This window comes from Phyllobates terribilis, unplaced genomic scaffold, assembly GCF_046119375.1.
Source record: "Phyllobates terribilis strain yellow unplaced genomic scaffold, ASM4611937v1 Scaffold_4__5_contigs__length_816908805, whole genome shotgun sequence".
NCBI classification, from domain to species: Eukaryota; Metazoa; Chordata; class Amphibia; order Anura; family Dendrobatidae; genus Phyllobates; species Phyllobates terribilis.
The window spans coordinates 62872549-62893044 of record NW_027362764.1 but is presented as its reverse complement, the minus strand read 5'-3'; the positions used below and the strand labels follow the sequence as shown (position 1 = coordinate 62893044).

Here is a 20496-nt window from a genome sequence, read left to right as displayed (position 1 = left end):
GGACAGTTTGATTTCACAGAAGTTTGATTTACTTGGAGTTATATTCTGTTGTTTTAATGTTCCCTTTATTTTTTTGAGCAGTGTATACAGTATATGTGTGTTTAATATACTTTTCATTTCAAATAATCAGCGATATGTATTAATATGGCCACGTATATAGAGAGATATACACACTAATTAGACACTTTGTTGCACCGTGTATTGCTGGCTACAGAATGAGTTTATGAAGGATCCATCAGTGAGCTCATTCTTTTTTTGCAGTGTTTTTTTCTGCAGCCAAAACTTGCTCTCTTGAGATATACACACACTCTAATTAAGGGGCTAGTACTCCTTTTCTTTTTTTTTCCTTTTATTAAATGCTTGTACTTCCAGCTAAAAATAATTTTTGCAGTTGGCTTTTGTTAAAAATGTTGCAGCTTTTGCCTTCTGTAGACACGGTGTTGCTCCGTGTATTGCTGGCTACAGAATGAGTTTACGAAGAATCCATCAGTGAGCTCATTCTAACAGGAGTGTTTGTAATACTTTTTTTTTTTTTGCTGTTTTCTTTTTTCTGCAGCCAAAACTTGCTCTCTTGTCAGTAAAATAGCTGCTTTCATAAAGCAGATTTTGCAACGTTTTTTAGCGAATTACTGTTTTTTTGTTCCGTTTTTGGTGCATAATACATAGTACATGTTCAATAAAGTTGGTTTCATTCAGCAAAAAAACTCAGAGTTGTGTTTTAGTTTTTTTTGCAGCGTTTTTCATTGCTTTCCATGGTGAAAAAACGCTGCAAAAGCGTTTAAAGAAGTGACGTACTGCAGATTTAAAAAAGCAGCAGTTTTCCAATTCTGTCAGAAAAAAACAAAACAATCGTGTGCATGAGATTTGTGAAATCTTATAGCTTTTGCTATTACTATAAAAAGCAGATTTCAATTTTGCATGAAAAAAATTCATCAAAAAACTCAATGTGTGAACACAGCCTTAATCTGAGCTCCTCTCAGCTGATCTATGACCACAGACCGCATCAATGTTGAACGGAGCCTTTACAAGCAAAACAGTGCAAAATTTTGTATGAAACCCAATTGCAAAAAAAGACATTTCCTTAGCACTAAGCAAAGGGAGGACATAAATTTGGGAGGGGTGCACCTATAACCCCTGCCACTTAGTTTCTATAGCTGTGTAGACTTTAACCCCTTTACCCCCTGGACATTTTTTTGTTTGAGTTTTTTCCTCCCCTTCTTCTAAGAGCCATAACTTTTTTATTATTGCGTCAAAATGGCCATATGATGGCTTTTTTTTTTGATGGACACGTTGTACTTTTCGATTACTCCATTGATTTTACCATATCGTGTACTGGAAAATGGAAATAAATTCCAAGTGCGGTGAAATTGCAAAAGAAGTTCAATTCCACAAATGTTTTTTTTGTTTTTTATTTACCTTGTTCACTATATGATAAAACTGACCTGCCATTATGATTCTCCAGGTCAGTACGAGTACGTAGATACTAAACATGTATAGGTTCTTTTTTATTTAAGTGTTAAAAAAAAATCTAAAATTTGTGTTGAAAAAAAGTTTTTGCATTTGTCGCCATTTCTGAGACCCGTAGCGTCTCCATTTTTCGTGATCTGGGGCCGGGTGAGGGCTTATTTTTTGCTCCCAGAGTTGACATTTTTACTGATACCATTTTCAGATAGATATAATATTTTGATCGCCTCTTATTGCATTTTATTGCAATGTTGCGGCGACCAAAAAAACCCCTAAATCTGTCATTTATGATTTTTTTTTTCTTGTTACTGATCGGATTAATTTACTTTAGATTTTGATAGATCGGACATTTTTGAACACAGCGCTACCAAATTTGTATTTTTTTTTAATTGTTTTATTTTTAAAGGGGCAAAAGGAAGGTGATTTGAATGTGTTTGTTTTTTTTAATATTTAAAAACTTTTTTAGTTCTCGTTTTACTTTATTCAATAGTCCCCTTAGGGGACTTGAAGCAGCTATCGTCCTATTGCTTGTGCTACACATAGCAGGGCTTCAGCCCTGCTATGTATAGCAAAAATAATGCTCTCCTATGAACGCCAGCCACGGGTTGGCGTTAACAGGAGTATCGTGATGATAGGAACGGGGGTCTTCTGTAGACCCCACCTCCGCCTGTCATGACAAGCAATGCCCTGTGATCACCTGATGAGTGCGCCGATGGGTGGGACTTGCCTCGCGCTTTCGGGCCGTGTGTGCTAAATTCTGCTGTCAGTGATTGACAGCAGAATTTAACTGGTTATCAGCCGCAGGTGGATCTGGGATCCACCCTCCGCTGTAAGAGGCACTTGATGGTTGATTATATCAGGGAAAGGTGCGGGCTCAGTGCCGGAGCCCGCATCAAAGGCAGGGACATGGCCGATGACGTAAATGTACGTCATCGGTCGTGAAGAGGTTAAAGAGGACCTTTCACCAATTTTTCATGATGTAATAGTTGTGGTCACGCGACTATAGAACACTATTAACCTGCAGATTAACCCCATATCTGCAGGTTAATAGAGTTTTGGGACATGATAGATTCCCTTTAATGTGTATTTAAAGAAAAATGAAAAATGGTGGATGCTGACGGTAAGGTGCAGGGAGCAGGGTGGCTGAATTGTCTTTTATATTTTTTTTATCCTCCTACTCCATAGAAACAATTATCTCCGGGAGGATGCAGTCATTAAGCGCGGCCTCAGCTGGTGGGGATATTACTTCGTTACATAAGTGTGGGCGCTGCAAAATTAAAACAGTTTACAAAATGAGCGATCCCCTGGAGCAGAGCGGAGACGTCTCATTATATCTCCAGTCGGTTGTCTTCTCTTCCTAAAGGCAGATTGTGAGAAGAAGGTGTTAATTAACAGACCGGGCGCTTCCCGGAATCCATATCGGGTTAGTGGTTTTACAAGTTGTCTCTGCCTCATAAAAAGGGTCATTTTCATCCGTAATCCTGTCTGTGTCTGCGCCTCCTGCAGAGAGGACCGGCGTGTGCTGCTCCTCGCCCGCCGCTCAGGCTTTCATTTCATTGCTCATCAAATTCATACTTTTTAATTATGGAAAGCAGAGATCGGGCTCACAATGGAGACGGCGTCTTGTGGGTAAAGTGGAATGTTATGTAGCCGGCTGCTGTCCAGAGTGCTGAAATAAATCCGCTTTGGAAAGGGTTGTCTGGGGTTTGAAAAACATGGCTTCTAAAAATAGTGCCTCCTCTGCCAACAGGTCGTGTGTGGTATTACAGCTCAGGTCATTTAACTTCGCTACCAGATGTTTTATGTAGAGTATATGAAGAAAAGTATTGGGACGCGTGTCTTAATCATTGAATTCAGGTTTCATCCAGCTCCTCGCCACTGGTGTATAACGTCCGACCCCTCGCCCCCCGATGTATAACATCCGACTCCATTGCCCCCCTCGCCTCAGTGTATAAAATACAGTCCCTCGCCCCCGGTGTATAACATCCAGCCCCTCACCCCCGGTGTATAACATCCAGTCCCTCACCCCCGGTGTATAACATCCGGCCCCTCGCCCCCTGTGTATAACATCCAGTCCCTCACCCCCTGGTGTATAACCTCCAGCCCCTCACCCCCGGAGTATAACCTCCAGCCCCTCGCCCCCGGTGTATAACATCCAGCCCCTCACCCCCGGTGTATAACATCCAGCCCCTCACCCCCGGTGTATAACATCCAGTCCCTCACCCCCCAGTGTATAACATCCAGCCCCTCACCCCCGATGTATAACATCCAGTCCTTCACCCCCCGGTGTATAACATCCAGCACCTCACCCCCGGTGTATAACATCCGGCCCCTCACCCCCGGTATATAACATCCAGTCCCTCACCCTCGTTGTATAACATCCAGCCCCTCGCCCCCTGTGTATAACATCTGACCCCTCGCCCCTGGTGTATAACATCTGACCCCTCGCCCCTGGTGTATAACATCTGACCCCTCGCCCCTGATGTATAACATCTGACCCCTCGCCCCTGGTGTATAACATCTGACCCCTCGCCCCCGGTGTATAACATCTGACCCCTCGCCCCCAGTGTATAACATCCGGCACCCCGCCCCCGGTGTATAACATCCAGCCCCTCGCCCCCGGTGTATAGCATACGGCCCCTTGCCTCCGGTGTATAACATCTGACCCCTCGCCCCTGGTGTATAACATCTGACCCCTCGCCCCTGGTGTATAACATCCGGCCCCTCGCCCCCGGTGTATAACATCCGACCCCTCGCCCCCGGTGTATAACATCCGACCCCTCGCCCCCGGTGTATAACATCCGACCCCTCGCCCCCGGTGTATAACATCCGACCCCTCGCCCCCGGTGTATAACATCCGACCCCTCGCCCCCGGTGTATAACATCCGACCCCTCGCCCCCGGTGTATAACATCCTGCCCCTCGCCCCCGGTGTATAACATCCTGCCCCTCGCCCCCGGTGTATAACATCCTGCCCCTCGCCCCCGGTGTATAACATCCTGCCCCTCGCCCCCGGTGTATAACATCCGGCCCCTCGCCCCCGGTGTATAACATCTGACTCCCCGCCCCCGGTGTATAACATCTGACTCCCCGCCCCCGGTGTATAACATCTAGCCCCTCTCCACTGGGGTATAAAATCTGGCCCCTCACCCCCGGGATACAACGTCCAGCCCTTCGGCCCCCATTGTATAACATCCGGCCCCCTGCCATGCCGTTTGCCTTTACTACCATGTGACAGACCGGCCAGTGTTGCGGAGCTCACTGATACTAGTGCAGTCCTGTAATTGGAGCCACCGGGGTAACAAGTCCGTCCATGACATTTCTTCCTCCCGAATCTTCCCCCATCACCTGTGAGTGATATTATTGAGAAGTGGAGGGAACCGCAGCAAATCAGCCACAAAGTGGAGACCCCGTAACGTTACAGAGCGGGGGGCCGAGTGCTGAGGAGCAGAGTAAAGAAAAGTCACCAATACTCTGCTGACTCCATAACTGCAGAGTCCGGACCTCCTCTAATATTAACATCAGCACAAACACTGCGCCCCCGTCGAGAGCTTCATGGCCTGCTCGGACATGAAGCTACACACGTGGTCAAAATTGTTGTTACCCCTTGTTTAATGAAAGAAAAGACCACAATGGTCACAGAAATAACTTGAATCTGACAAAAGTAATAATAAATTAAAAATCTATGAAAATGAACAAATGAAAGTCAGACATTGCTTTTCTGCTTCCACAGAATTTTAAAAAAAATTAAGCTCATAAAATAGGCCTGGACAGAAATGATGGTACCCCTGAAAATAATGTGACTAAAGGGACATGTTAAATCAAGTTGTGTCCACTAATTAGCATCACAGGTGTCTACAATCTTGTAATCAGTCAGTGGGCCTGTATATAGGGCTACAGATACTCACTGTGCTGTTTGGTGACATGGTGTGTACCACACAACATGGACCAGAGGAATCTAAGGAAAGAGTTGTCTCAGGAGACTAGAAAGAAAATTATAGACAAGCATGGCAAAGGTAAAGGTTATAAGACCATCTCCAAGCAACTTGATGTTCCTGTGACTACAGTTACACATATTATTCAGAAATGTAAGATCCATGAGACTGTAGCCAACCTCCCTGGACGCGGCCACAGGAGGAAAATTGATGACAAATCAATGAGACAGATAATACGAATGGTAACAAAAGAGCCCAGGATAACTTCTAAAGAGATTAAAGGTGCACTTCAAGCTCAAGGAACATCAGTGTCGGATCGCACCATCCATCGTTGTTTGATCCAAACAACTTCATGGGAGACAACCAAGGAGAACACCGATGTTGAAAAAAAATCATAAAAAAGCCAGACTGGAATTTGCCGAACTACATGTTGACAAGCCACAAAGCTTCTGGGAGAATGCCCTATGGATAGATGAGACAAAAATGGAAGTTTTTGGCAAGGCACATCAGCTCTATGTTCACAGATGGAAAAATGAAGCATATCAAGAAAAGAACACTGTCCCTACTGTGAAACATGGAGGAGGCTCTGTTATGTTCTGGGGCTGCTTTGCTGCATCTGGCACAGGGTGTCTTGAATCTGTGGAGGGTACAATGAAATCTCAAGACTATCAAGGGTTTCTAGAGAGAAATGTGCTGCCCAGTGTCAGAAAGCTTGGTCTCAGTCGCAGTTCATGGGTCTTGCAACAGGATAATGACCCAAAACACACAGCTAAAAACACCCAAGAATGGCTAAGAGGAAAACATTGGACTATTCTGAAGTGGCTTCTATGAGCCCTGACCTAAATCCTATTGAGCATCTTTGGAAAGAGCTGAAACATGGCGTCTGGAAAAGGCAACCTTCAACCACGAGACAACTGGAGCAGTTTGCTCATGAGGAGTCGGCCAAAATACCTGTCGAGAGGCGCAGAAGTCTCATTGACAGTTACAGGAATCGTTTGATTGCAGTGGTTCAACAAAATATTAAGTTAAGAGTACCATCATTTCTGTCCAGGCCGATTTCATGAGTTTCATTTTTTTTAAAATTCTGTGGAAGCAGAAAAGCAATGTCTGACTTTCATTTGTTCATTTTCATAGATTTTTAATTTATTACTTTTGTCAGATTCAAGTTATTTCTGTGACCATTGTGGATTTTTCTTTCATTAAACCAGGGGTCCCAACAATTTTGACCACATGTGTATATGCAGCCTTACATCACCAAGCACAATGCAGGGCGTTGTATGGAGTGGTGTAAAGCCGCCACCACTGGACACTGGAGGAGACGTGTTCTGTGCAGTGACGGATCACACTGCTCTATCTGCATCTGATGGAGGAGTCTGAGTTTGGCTAATGCCAGGAGGATGCTACCCGCCTTTTGCCAGCTGTACAGTTTGGTGGTAAAGTGATGGGCTTGTTTTTCAGCGTCGGTCTCTGACATTTAGTTCCTGTGAAGGGAAATCTTAATTCTTCAGCACAAGACATTTTGGACAATTGTTGCTTCCAGCTTTGTGGGAACAGTTTGAGGTTCATCCTTCTCTATTCCCCATGACTGTGCTCAGTGCACAACATCCATACAGACATGGAGGGGAGAACATAACTGGCCGCACAGACCCCGGACCTCAGCCCCATCCAACACCTTTGGGATGAACTAGAAAGAGATTGTGAGCCCGACCTCTCTCCAACATCAGGGTCTGACCTCACAAATGCTCTTCTGGGTGAAGGGACAAAAATTCCCACAGACTCCTCCAAAATCTTGTATTAAGTCTTTACTAAAAAGTGGGAGCTGCAAATAGGGGGTTTAACTTCATATTAATATTGATAGATGTATAATGGGAGGTCAGAAAAGCCTCTGTAGGTTTATTTGCAGGGGGCACATACTTATGTCTGTATAATATATCTATGTATCTAATATCTATCTATCATCTATCTAATATCTGTCTAATATCTATCTAATATCTGTCTAATATCTATCTAATATCTGTCTAATATCTATCTAATATCTGTCTAATATCTATCTAATATATATCTAATATCTATCTATATAATATCTTTCTATTATCTATCTAATATCTATCTATCTATTTATCTATTATCTATCTATCTGTTACTCTTTTTCGCAGTACAGTATAAGTTTAAGAAATCCCGCTATAATAAATACATTGTGAATATACCTAAATCTTCCATTAAAGTTGAAGATCAAAGCGCAGCGGGAATCAATGGGCCTCGGAGCAGCGCAGAATTACATTTCTCTGTGAGTGCATTCAATTTACCGGTATCTGTTGCCTCCTTATAATGGTGTAATGTTCCTCCAGAGATTAATTATTAGTTGTACGAGTTCTGGGACTTGTTAAACTGAAATATTCTGAGGACTAACACAAACGCTGCACCACACCGGATGAGAGGCGGCCTGAATGCCTGCCTTTACTAACATGACTTCACCTCCCCCCCCCAACTAACCCCGCCCTTAATGATATGACATCAGCAACTCTCACCAATAACCCCGCCCCTCACTATGTGACATCAGGTGACTTTTCAGAATAAAGGCGTTGTGTGTGTACAGGAAGAATAACACTGGCCTTTATAAGACTTGTATACTGCACTTCTCGCCAGTTTTCACCTCTGCAGGCTCCATCTCTAATTTTCAGTTGTCTCAGCTGTTGGGAAAACACTAGCGCTATGATGTCTCCCAAACAGACATGAGGGGATTCTTACTCCCCTGTTGTTGTTTAGCAGCAGAATCGCCTTAAAGGACATTATATAGCAATACTGAGCAGTGTATCTGTGAATCCAGCTGTGGGTGAGATAAACACTTACTAGAAAGCAGCTTCACCTTTTCTGCATGTCTCTTCTCTCTCACTCTACTTCTTTAGCTTCAATAAACAGCTGTAATCTGATACCTCAGTGAGATAGATGTTAGTCCTGTCTTTAGCAAGATGGATTTTATTAGTTTTTCATAGCTAATAATAATGAGTTTAGGAGGCGGGTGGGGGGGTGGGGGTGGGAGTGGCTCATGAGTGGGGAAAGAAGCATAATTCCCTGATAAGATGTATTACAAAGTTTCTTATTTTCATTTATGCAAAGTTGATGACTCTTTAATAAATGTTACGGCTGATGTGGACGAGACATAATAATATGATTTTTGTAATTTTCTCCAGCCATCGTTCTGGCCGGTCTCTCCCCAGTATACACGGGATAATAAGAGGATAGAGATGTAACTTGTGACGTTGTCAATGAGATGCGGTAGATGTCAGCGCTCACCTCTCTGCAGAGTCGTCTTATGACTGGCAATACGTGGCATTTAGCCAACCCAGCTTCATGACATGCAAGTTCTGAAAATAGATAATTAGTGCCCCGTTGCTGCTTGTCCTGCTGCTTTTCCTGTTCTGGCATTCTCAGTCCATCATTAATTATGTTTAATGTCTTCTCCCGCTGTTATCGGTGTCAGCCGTGTCCCACATATTGACATACACAAGCGCTGCCTTTGATTGGGATGGTTATTACTAGATACCGGTGAGATGTTCCACGTATTACAAGACGTAATATTACAAAGCCAACACTTACACTCCGTATACCGTCTGACCCACCCAGCGCTGAAGGACAAGAGGTGGCATCATCCGTGTTTAAGGGTATTATAATAACCTGTCCTGGAGAGATGAGAATTTGTGGATTAGTGGGGGTTTAACACCTTTTCCAAGAAAGCGGCGCTGAAATAAAGAAATGGCCGGCCGCCCATACACACAACGACGCCATTGATTCTCTATGACGTCCGAGTACAGCGCTGTTCATTTTATATTGGCTGTGCCTGGTATTGCACTTGAAAAGCACTGAGCAGCAGTTAACCCCTTCATATTAGCTCGTTAGGGTCAGGATGCGCATGCATGAAGCAGGCTCAGGAGTTGAAACCGCTCCATACCTGACACCTGCCGGCTGTGTTATATATAGCATCTACCTCTGACAGCAGCGACAGCTGCTTAACTGTTTAGATGGCACTGGCAATCCCTGACTGCAGCATCTAGATGATTGGGCGCAGATGGGTCACCATGGCTTGCAGGGGGCTTAATGCCCCTTAATGCCCCTTTGATAATAAATTGGTCCTCCTTTTGTGGATCAGCTGCATATGAAATTGTCAATTTAAGAATATACTGCAAAAATATAGCAGCGCAGCATATATAACAAGCAAGCAAACAATCTCAGGTTCAAATCTTCTAGGGTGACTAAAAAATAAAGTAAAGATGTAGAAAAAATGTAAAGAAAAAAATATATATACATATTTATTTGTGTGTGTGTATACACTGCTCAAAAAAATAAAGGGAGCATTAAAACAGAATATAACTCCAAGTAAATCAAACTTCTGTGAAATCAAACTGTCCACTTTGGAAGCAACACTGATTGACAATCAATTTCACATGCTGCTGTGCAAATGGAATAGACAATAGATGGAAATTATTGGCAATTATCAAGACACCCTCAATAAAGGAGTGGTTCTGGAGGTGGGGACCACAGACCACATCTCAGTACCAGTGCTTTCTGGCTGATGTTTTGGTCACTTTTGAATGTTGGTTGTGCTTTCACACTCGTGGTAGCATGAGACGGACTCTACAACCCACAGAAGTTGCTCAGGTAGTCCAGCTCATCCAGGATGGCACATCAATGCAAGCTGTGGCAAGAAGGCTTGCTGTGTCTGTCAGCGTAGTGTCCAGAGGCTGGAGGCGTTACCAGGAGACAGGCCAGTACACCAAGAGACGTGGAGGGGGCCGTAGGAGGGCATCAACCCAGCAGCAGGACCTCTACCATTGCCTTTGTGCAAGGAGGAACAGGAGGAGCACTGCCAGAGCCCTGCAAAATGACCTCCAGCAGGCCACAAATGTGCATGTGTCTGCACAAACGGTTAGAAACCGACTCCATGAGGGTGGTATGAGGGCCCAATGTCCACAGATGGGGGTTGTGCTCACAACCCAACACCGTGCAGGACGCTTTGCGTTTGCCACAGAACATCAGGATTGGCAAAGTCGCCACTGGCGCCCTGTGCTCTTCACAGATAAAAGCAGGTTCACACTGAGCACATGTGACAGACGTGACAGTCTGGAGATGCCGTGGACAGCGATCTGCTGCCTGCAACATCCTTCAGCATGACCGATTTGGCAGTGGGTCAGTAATGGTGTGGGGTGGCATTTCTTTGGAGGGCCGCACAGGTACTGAGATGAGATCCTCAGAACCCCTTGTGAGACCACATGCTGGTGCGGTTGGCCCTGGGTTCCTCCTAATGCAGGACAATGCCAGACCTCATGTGGCTGGAGTGTGTCAGCAGTTCCTGAAAGATGAAGGCATTGAAGCTATGGATTGGCCCGCCCATTCCCCAGACCTGAATACGATTGAGCACATCTAGGACATCATGTCTCGCTCCATCCACCAACGTCACGTTGCACCACAGACTGTCCAGGAGTTGGCGGATGCTTTAGTCCAGGTCTGGAAGGAGATCCCACAGGAGACCATCCGCAACCTCATCAGGAGCATGCCCAGGTGTTGTAGGGAGGTCATACAGGCACGTGGAGGCCACACACAATACTGAGCCTCATTTTGACTTGTTTTAAGGACATTACATCAAAGTTGGATCAGCCTGTAGTGTGTTTTTCCACTTTAATTTTGGGGGTGACTCCAAATCCAGGCCTCCATGGGTTAATAAATTTGATTTCCATTGATGACTTTTGTGTGATTTTGTTGTCAGCACATTAAACTTTGTACAGAACAAAGTATTCAATGAGAATATTTCATTCATTCAGATCTAGGATGTGTTATTTGAGTGTTCCCTTTATTTTTTTGAGCAGTGTATATTGTGGTAGAGCGACTTGCTCGGCTGTACATGGAGGTAGACACGGAACACGCTGTCTGTTTAAGGTTCATATTGGTTTATTAAAAATGGCATAAAACAATCTAGAGTTCATAAAAATAAACACAGCCCATCCGGCACAACGGCAAAGCAAAATAAAAAGATACAGCACAGTCTTTATATCGGCCGTGGTCTGGCCACTCATGGTTCAGGTTTAGCACAAAAATGCAAGTTCCTCTCTCTGGAGCTAGCCTGTCCAGATACTAAACACCACATGACTCAACAGACTCGATATTTTTTTCCCAGACCACACTCCGTTGTGGAGATATGGTGAACCGCCTCCCTCCCGCTCTACAGCTGTTCACATAAAACCTAGCCTATTAAAAATGGCTGATTAACCCTCTCAACCGATAACATGCTGGAGAAAACTTCCAGGTTTCAAGTCACTGAAGCTCATAGCCTCAGTGAAGCATATCTCCCCTCCAGAACTCTGCTTGGACTTTGTCACAATATATCTATTTTATTATTTATTATATTAAATTTTTTATCAATATTGACTTTATTTTTAAAGCCCCTTAGAAGACTTGAACCTGAGATCTGTTCCTCTGTTGTCCCCCTGGGAAGTGTTTAGAGGAATTGAAAACTGACCCCCTATCAATAAGAGGAGTCATAACTGAGATAGAGACACGCCCAATTCACTCCCAGTTGTCACTTTATTCATATATTTCCAAGAGGAGTAACAGAGGAATCGCACAATGCAAAGTTCTAAGAAACTCTGCATTGTGAGGAATTCAAGTATTTACTGTGATGGACTTTTTAGGACGTCTTTAAAGGGAACCTGTCACGTCCTAGCTACTATCTACACTGCCCCTATAGCGTTGTAAGTGATGCAATGTGCATCACTAACAAGCTTTTTTCATTAAAATCGGTGGTAGTATAATGATGTTATAACCTTATATATAATTTTGTCCGACCTGCTCGTATTCAGTCATAGGGATGTGATTCTCACATTCAGTCAGGGGTGGCGCCGCATTCAGTCACTGCTGGAACCGCCCACATATTTGAATATTACTCCCAGCAAGTGCTAATATTGTGGGGCCCATGCTCATTTGTACATGTCCGGCCGCCTTCTCAGTAAGGCTTTGTGATTACCAGCTTCGCTGCGCACGCGCTGTATTCCCCGCGCATGCGTATTTGTACATGTCCGGCTGCCTGCGCAGTAAGGCTGTGTGATTACCAGCTTCGCTGCGCACGCGCTATGTTCCCCGCGCTTGCACATTTGTACATGTTCGGCCGCCTGCACAGTAAGGCTGTGTGATTACCAGCTTCGCTGTGCACCCGCTATGTTCCCCGTGCATGCACATTTGTACATGTCTGGCCGCCTGCGCAGTAAGGCTGTGTGATTACCAGCTTCGCTGCGCACGCGCTATGTTCCCCGCGCTTGCACATTTGTACATGTTCGGCCGCCTGCACAGTAAGGCTGTGTGATTACCAGCTTCGCTGTGCACCCGCTATGTTCCCCGTGCATGCACATTTGTACATGTCCGGCTGCCTGCGCAGTAAGGCTGTGTGATTACCAGCTTAGTTGCGCACACGCTATGTTCCCCGCGCATGCACATTTGTACATGTCTGGCCGCCCGCGCAGTAAGGCTGTGTGATTACCAGCTTCGCTGCGCACGTGCTATGTTCCCCGCGCATGCACATTTGTACATGTTCGGCCACCTGCGCAGTAAGGCTGTGTGATTACCAGCGTCGCTGTGCACCCGCTGTGTTCCCCGCGCATGCACATTTGTACATGTCCAGCCTCCTTCGCAGTAAGGCTGTGCGGTTACCAGCTTCGCTGTGCGCCCGCTATGTTCCCCGCGCATGCACATTTGTACATGTTCGGCCCCCTGCTCAGTGAGGCTGTGTGGTTACCAGCTTCGCTGCGCATGCGCTGTGTTCCCCACGCATGCGCATTTGTACATGTCCAGCCGCCTGCGCATCAAGGCTGTGTGAATACCAGCTTCGTTGCTGGCACATTGCTTCACTGACAACGCTATGGGGGCAGTGTAGATAGTAGCTAGGTTCCCTTTAAGGGGATGTTCACAGGTTAAGGAAAGGCAGGGATCTGTGCCACTGCCCCTTTAAGCTGTAAAAAGATCTAAAAACGAACAAGACACAAACTAGACCCCAATCTATGGAGGTGGATGCCTACTGTTGAAAGCAACAAACTCTGCCCCTGCTCTATCGTCTCCTGCAGGTTTGTTTTATCCGGCGGAGCCGCGCACCGCACACATTATAAATTATAACTGGATTACGCTCCCCTCCTTGTGTTTCCCTTTATCCTCCATGTTCGCTCCCCACTGTTCGCGTGTTGTTGGAAACCGCTCTTCTTTTTTTTTTTTTTTTTTTTTTATTCCCGAAGGAAATTGGTTCATCATCTGTCATGTATTGGAACAGGGTGAGATCTCGCCTCCAGGATTGCATCGTATGGGTAAGCTTCACCTTATTATGTGATTACGAAATTAAACATCAGATCTGTTCGCAATATATTGAGTTTAAATATAGTACACAAGACCTTGAACCTCAATTTAAATTGAACAGTGGGAAAACATCACCGAGGGAGAGGGATTATTTGCTACATAGTATGCATTAGCCGGGAAACCTTGGCTCAAATCCAGTTTTTCTTCGGCAGGTCATCATGGATGTTCTTTTATATATATACACATTACATTGTGGAGGCAGACGCCGCTGCCAGGAGATATGGACAGTATCAGTAATTAGTTGTTCATTATGTCCGGGCTCCCTCCTGTCCTATCTACCTGTTTAAGAATGGCACCATGTCCCTTAGACTTTTCTACGTTCTCCTGGATGACTGCTCAAGGATGTTGGTCCATCACAAACCCTCTCGGAAACTTTTCTCGAAAGCCTAATTATGTACTTTGTTCATCCAAGTGCTACTAGATGGATTTGGTCTACAGCAAATTTTTTTGAAAGCCCAAATATATATTTTGCTACCATAAAAATACACAAGCAAGTGGTCTATCGTAAACACTCTCCAAAATTTTTCTTGAAAGCTTAAGGGCTCATTTCAACTTCTGATATTGTCGTACTAGTGCACATAGCACTTGTACCTGTGATAGTCTGTGGGACCATTAACATGCCCGTAACTTTTCGTAGACCGTTCGGTTCGCGGAAAATCGCGGAGACCTGTCTAATTTTGATTCTAGCAACAGATCAAAATTGGCACTCGGATGACATCGGAATGCTGTTCGATTTTAATGAATTGTCACATAGCAAAAGATAGAGAAACTTTTATTTTTCTCCACGTACAAGAAAAACTGATGTCACTCGGATCATACTCAGATCAAACTCTTACTTTTAAAATAACTGATGTGTGAATGAGACCTAAGTTTGTACTTTCTCCACCAAGTGCTATTAGACTCAATCCTTATACATTCTTCTATCGCGAAGACTTCCCAAAACTTTTTTCAACAGCCCAAGTATTTACTTTCTCCATTTAACTGCTACCAGAAAAGTCTATCAGAAACCTTCTCCAAAATTTTTCTTGATCTATATTGGCCTCTGATGGGTATTTAAGATCTACAGATCTGCAGTACCTGGCCAGTATAGAAATGACGGAGCTGCTGTGTTTCAGTAGCATCCAAGAAATTCTATACATCGCCAGCACTGGTAACAGCTGATCAGCCGAATCCCCACCGATCAGATATTGATGGATAGACCATCAATAAAAAAGTGGTGGCAAGCACTGGGATTCTCAATCGAAGCGTCATCAAAGAGGGAGTAATAAAAAAAAATAAAATTAAGCAGATAGTGTAGTGAGGGAAGGATAGGGAGTTTTTAATTAAAGTGTATTAGAAAAAGATTAGACTATGACATCAAATAGGCATTTAGTATTAAAATTAGTTGTGTTTCAGACCACCCCTTTAATATAATATGCTGCGCAAAATATTTGAGAAGCTCAAGAGTGCAATATTGAAATTCCCTTCAACACTTTAAAGGGGTATTCTCAAGTTGTCTCCTGAGCAGCTCAGAGCAAGGCAGTCTCTTTACAGTCTTTTCACTTCCTGGTTTCTTGCAGGGACGGCTATTCTCCTTGAGTGACAGTTCTGGTGAATAGAACTGTACAGTAGTATTAGTAGAATTACAAAGCTCAGCACAAGTTCTGCTGTAACAAAATCGGCTATCAGTGGTTTGTTCTGAAGTCTACAGTGCGATCACTACATTTACATATAGAGATAACATATACACTTGAAGAAGGCTGCAAACGCGTTGTGTATATCGTTTTAAGTTGTTTCATATCAGTGTGAATAAATTTTTTTACTTTCAAGCAACCTGAAGTTCCTGCACCTTTATTTTATTTGGTGGCAAAGACAGCGCCATTCCCTGTTTCTCCAATCTGGCATATATAGTTAAGAGGGCATTTGAATAAACACATCACTCCAGAGAGCGAGAGCAAACAACTGTGATTAGAAGATCTGCTGTGGGAGAAACTGATGCAATGAGCCAGTGATTTTGCAAGATTAATAACTGCAGCTTGTCAGGATCTGAGAGGAAGAGGAAGGTGAGCAGATAGCTGCAGTGTAGAAGTTAGGTGGGTAGAATATAAGGAAATATCCCTTTCCTGGAATGTAATTACTGTCCACTCTTGGCTGAGCTCCATGGAAACTAGCTGTACACTGTGAAAGATAAAAGCACTCATTGCCGGAGAATGACAGCAGATAGAATAAGAAAGTTAATTGCAAACTTGCTTATTTTCATGCTGCCTAATTAAAGCAAATAACCGTAATAACTTGAGAATGCCAGTTTTAAATCTGAGTGGTACTATTCAGGCATCAGTCAGTCACCACTAGAGGGAGCTTAGGAGCTTTTTTCAGACTCCTTTCAATGTATAAGTCGTCTGTAGGAGACTTCTGATCATGTGTGAGATGTGTGTCAATCCATCCAGGTGATATAGTTGTGTATACCTGTATTCATATCAGTGTAACACTGTACTTGTTGTAAATAGATTTTGCTTCTTTACAATGATGATATTATCTGGCCACAAGATGTCGATGTTGCCTTAAGTATTGTTGAAAGACCGTGTAATGCATATAGAAGTGTCAAAGGAGGGGTTACAGTCTGACTCATGAAACACAGGAAGAGGAAGTGTGTACAGTGAGGAGATGTCCTAAACAGTGAAAGGACCTGCTGGGAAAGGATCCAGCAGCATATGCATCTGGGAGCATCTCACAGACAACAGAGAAGCGGCAGATTGGAACTGAACTTGCTCATGACCAGAACCTGTCCAGATTTGAGGAGATTTCTGTCGGGAACGCTGTTTAAAGACGATGAATGCCAGGACCTACAGTGAGAGGTGACGGACGCCGCTGAGGACTCAAGCCAAAAGCATCATTGGTACTGCTCACCGGTTGGAGGGGCCCCACAGTGAGTAACTGCACGCATCACATAACACTTTGTTGTCAAAATATCTAAGGCTGAGATATAACCTGTAGTTAGTCAGGCAAATTGACTGATGCAAGATACGTTTTTTTGCTATTTTCAGCGTCCAGGACTTTCGGATTCGCTGTTATATTTTCTGTTTGTTTAATAGCTAAAAATCAAAATCCACTCTCAGGTGCCGACGCGGCACAAAACAGACTCCGAACCAAAAACAGAACTCCATTTTGTTTCCGGAGAAAGTTTCTGCGGAGCATTATATTATTGGACAGTTATATAACTGCGATAGACTTCACTCACAGCTAAACCGCCATCACAGTAATTTGTTGGGATATTTTCTATGCAGTTGAGGACGGACTATTCTTCCAAGTTTACTGAAGACATTACAGGAAGGGAGAGGGAGATTTGGTTTGGACAATATAGGAAAAGATTGTTAAGTTGTAAACTTCGGTGCTGTACCGCAGGCCACTCTCTACGTTGCACTCATACAATTAACCTAATTCTCAGGGTGTAAGCCGGTAATAGTGGGCCGGTTTAGACAGGCACGCCAATAGGCAAATTTGTAGAGAAAAGAGTACAGATCTCTAGCGTGCCACGCTGTATAGCACAGAGGTTCCAGCAGTTTGGCAAATGTACACTGAATGTTGTTTTCTATTGTCTGGTTAAAATAGTTTTCTCTAACAACCCCACACGACAGCACACCGGACCTTCCCAGGATCAAACTCCCCAATACAAGGGGAAAGGGAAGTCAGGACGGTGGAGCTACCTGAAAGGTGGACGGGGCAGAAACCTTTTTCTCTCCTAAGCATCTCTCCAGCATCAAAACAAACCATGATGCCAAAATAGTTGGGGGCCAAATTTCGAACTTTCTTCCTCAGTGGCGAAAGATCTGCTCGGACCCATGGATTCTAAGGTTGGTAGAGTCAGGGATGAAAATAGAACTCTCCTCCTATCCCCCACGAGGAGTAAAGACAACACGACTGTAATCTCCAGGGTTACAAGCCTCTCTGATATCCGGTCTGAGAGACCTACTATCATCAGAGGTGATCTCTAGTTCCATCAGAAAAGAAAGGCAGAGGACACTACTGCAGACTCTTCCTGATAAAAAAAACAACAACAGTGGGTGCCCATCGTATTATAATCAGTTTGAAACCTCTGAATCTACATATACCTTACAGAAGGTTCAAGATGGAGTCGATCAAATCAGTAGTTCCTCTGATAGGACAAGACCATGTCAAGGCTACGACCGACCTCCAAGACGCTTATTATCATGTTCCAATCCATCCAACTTATCGGAAGTTCCTAAGATTTGCGGTGGCCCAGGAAGAACAGATAATACTCGTGCTGACGTGGTGGGTTGTTAGAAACAGAAATACCGTACCGGTAAGTCTAATTCTATTTTTCTTGATAACGAACTTTGTAAGAGTCCGTTTTCTTCCGCCATGTCCTGAAGAACGCCACTGGTACACGACTTACACGCGTAAAGTCTAATGGATCTTGTCACAATTTCTTTTTAGCAATAGAGATCGGCATTGATATTTAGCCCCTAACCAGAGAACTGAAGACCCTGGCGATGCTACAATTTCTGATTAGCAGCCATAGATGGTGGCAGGATTTACTCTACACCCGTTAGACCCACCATTCATTAACTTGAAATTACATATTTCCTATAGAAACATGGAGGACAAGCCAGTAAATAATAAAGTCTGAATAATTTATTCTCCACGGCACATGTGTATTACATTCATCGCATGTCGTACAGTCATAGACTATCCCCGGCCCAGGCTGAAGGCTGCGGGTGAGCTCTGCTAACTGCACAATTTCTTATAAATGGTCGCTCCATTCTGTTGTCAGCATTATGGATGGTATTATTAGCTATTCCCGGCCTTGATGTGTGCAGAAACACATTGCACATTTGTATCCTATCATAAGCATTTGTGTGTAGGAATTACCAGAAAGTTCAATCATCCTATAAATGATCAGAGGCAGGAAAATTCCTTTAATCTGACATCTGGTAATCTAGATTTTTTATCAGGTACTTTTTCTTAAGTTTGTGGCACTGTTTATAGGGTGTGCTCTGCTGACTGGTTACGGAGGGACTATGGAGGTGCTATTACTGTTTATGGGATGCTATTGGCTGATACTTTACAGAGGGATGTCCTGACATTGATAATGGGGTACTGTGTGCTGCTAGTTTGTTGAGGGACTGTTCTGGCACTATTGATGGGGGACTCTGCAGACAGTTTATGGAGGGACTGTATAGCATTGCTGATGGGGGGCTCTGCTGACAGTTCTTGAAGGGACTGTGCTGGCACTGTTAATGTGATGCCTTCTGCCGCCAGTTTACTGGGGACCGTTCCGACACTGTTTATGGAGTACTCTGCTGTCAGTTCATGGAGAGACTTTGCTGATATTGCTTTTGGGGTGCTTTGTGTTGACTGTTTATGGGGTGCTTTGTACTGATAATTTATAGATGCATGTGCTGACATTGTTACTGGGGTGTTGTCTGCTGACAGTTTATGAAGGAACTATGTGGCACTGTTTATGGAGTGCTTTCTGCTGGCAATTTATGGAGGTCTATTCCTTGCACTGTTTATATGGGGCACTCTGCTGGGGCTGGTGAAATAAAGATTGTGCCGAAATCTGTTTAAATTAGTGAGTTATTCAACTTACTAATATTGTTCAGGTCTGAAAGGTGATCTTCAGCGAGAATTTCATGAATAATTTGGGGATTCGTGGCAGCTCTGGTATGCTTTAATTTAAATGTAGTTTTTTCCCTTTGGTCCAGCAATCATTAATCTTAGTCTCATGCTGGCAGCCTTTTGTTAACGGTCAGCTGATGTTGGTTGGTGCCACTCACACCTCCCTTTAAATAGCCATATGATCCATCAGCTGACCACTGGTTATAGTTCATTCTATGCTGACCTCTTTGAAGGAGCCAGTCTCTGGAGAAGCTGTGGTGTTCATTGCAGCGGTGAAGTTTCCTGTTGGAAAGCTAAGTGTATGTGACATGCAGAAGTAGTGCTGCTGCTTCAAAAGCATCCACCAACTATTAGAAATAACACAAGCACAGGAGACAGGAAGTGTTGCGCTTCAAAGGCATCCAGCAACTAGAGGGGTTAACACAGTCACAGGAGACAGGGAGTGTTTTAGCAGAGCCCCAGGGTGATTGTGGGGAACTTGTTATTGTAGTCTGGCTAAAGCCGAAGAGAAAGGTAGTGTGTTATCTGGATCTGACAGAAGGCAACTGAACAGGATTCAGATCTGGAGAGAAACTAAACACGGTCAGATAAACTCCCTGAACTAACAGGGCAGTGTCTTATTGGGCAGGAAGATAAGGACTGGAAGGAATTGTGTCACAGGGATCATCTCCCTCATCAAACCCTCCCCCCCTCCATCTCCTTACAGATTAAAGAATGCTGTGTACTATTGTGTCCTTGTGAAGGAAAAGCCTGTGGTTGTGTATGCATAGAAGTGTGCTGCTAAGAGATCTAATCTATGCTGAATTATGCTACTGAAGAGACTGACATTACTGTGCCTGCTTTAATTGACTGTACTGTGGTGAAGCCTGTTGCTTCAAAGAGTTAAATGGTACTGGCCATACTTGATTAAACTCCACTGTTCAACTGTTTATGAAGACTCTTGTCAGATGTGTCTGGTCAGCAATTGAATCTATTGTGTGCCTGAGAGAAGCTGCGGCCTATGGTCGCCCTGAGTAACGGTTCCCCCAGAATTCCAACAAATTCATGAAACCCGTCTCGCCCTATCTGAACCTAGTGGCGTGCGTATAGCT

At 44.1% G+C, this 20496-nt stretch overlaps 1 protein-coding gene across 7 annotated transcripts in view; it reads left to right on the top strand.

Annotated features, from left to right (window-relative positions):
* LOC141264961 (uncharacterized) overlaps positions 1 to 20496 on the top strand; it is a 497475-nt gene that overhangs the window by 313038 nt on the left and 163941 nt on the right. For 3 of the 7 annotated variants that reach the window (XM_073677414.1, XM_073677419.1, XM_073677412.1), the window contains one exon: positions 13669 to 13737. The exons of the other annotated variants lie outside the window; for them this stretch is intronic. In XM_073677414.1, the coding sequence (XP_073533515.1) occupies positions 13669 to 13737 (69 nt within the window). The remainder of the gene's footprint in view (positions 1 to 13668; positions 13738 to 20496) is intronic. 7 annotated transcript variants of the gene reach the window in all.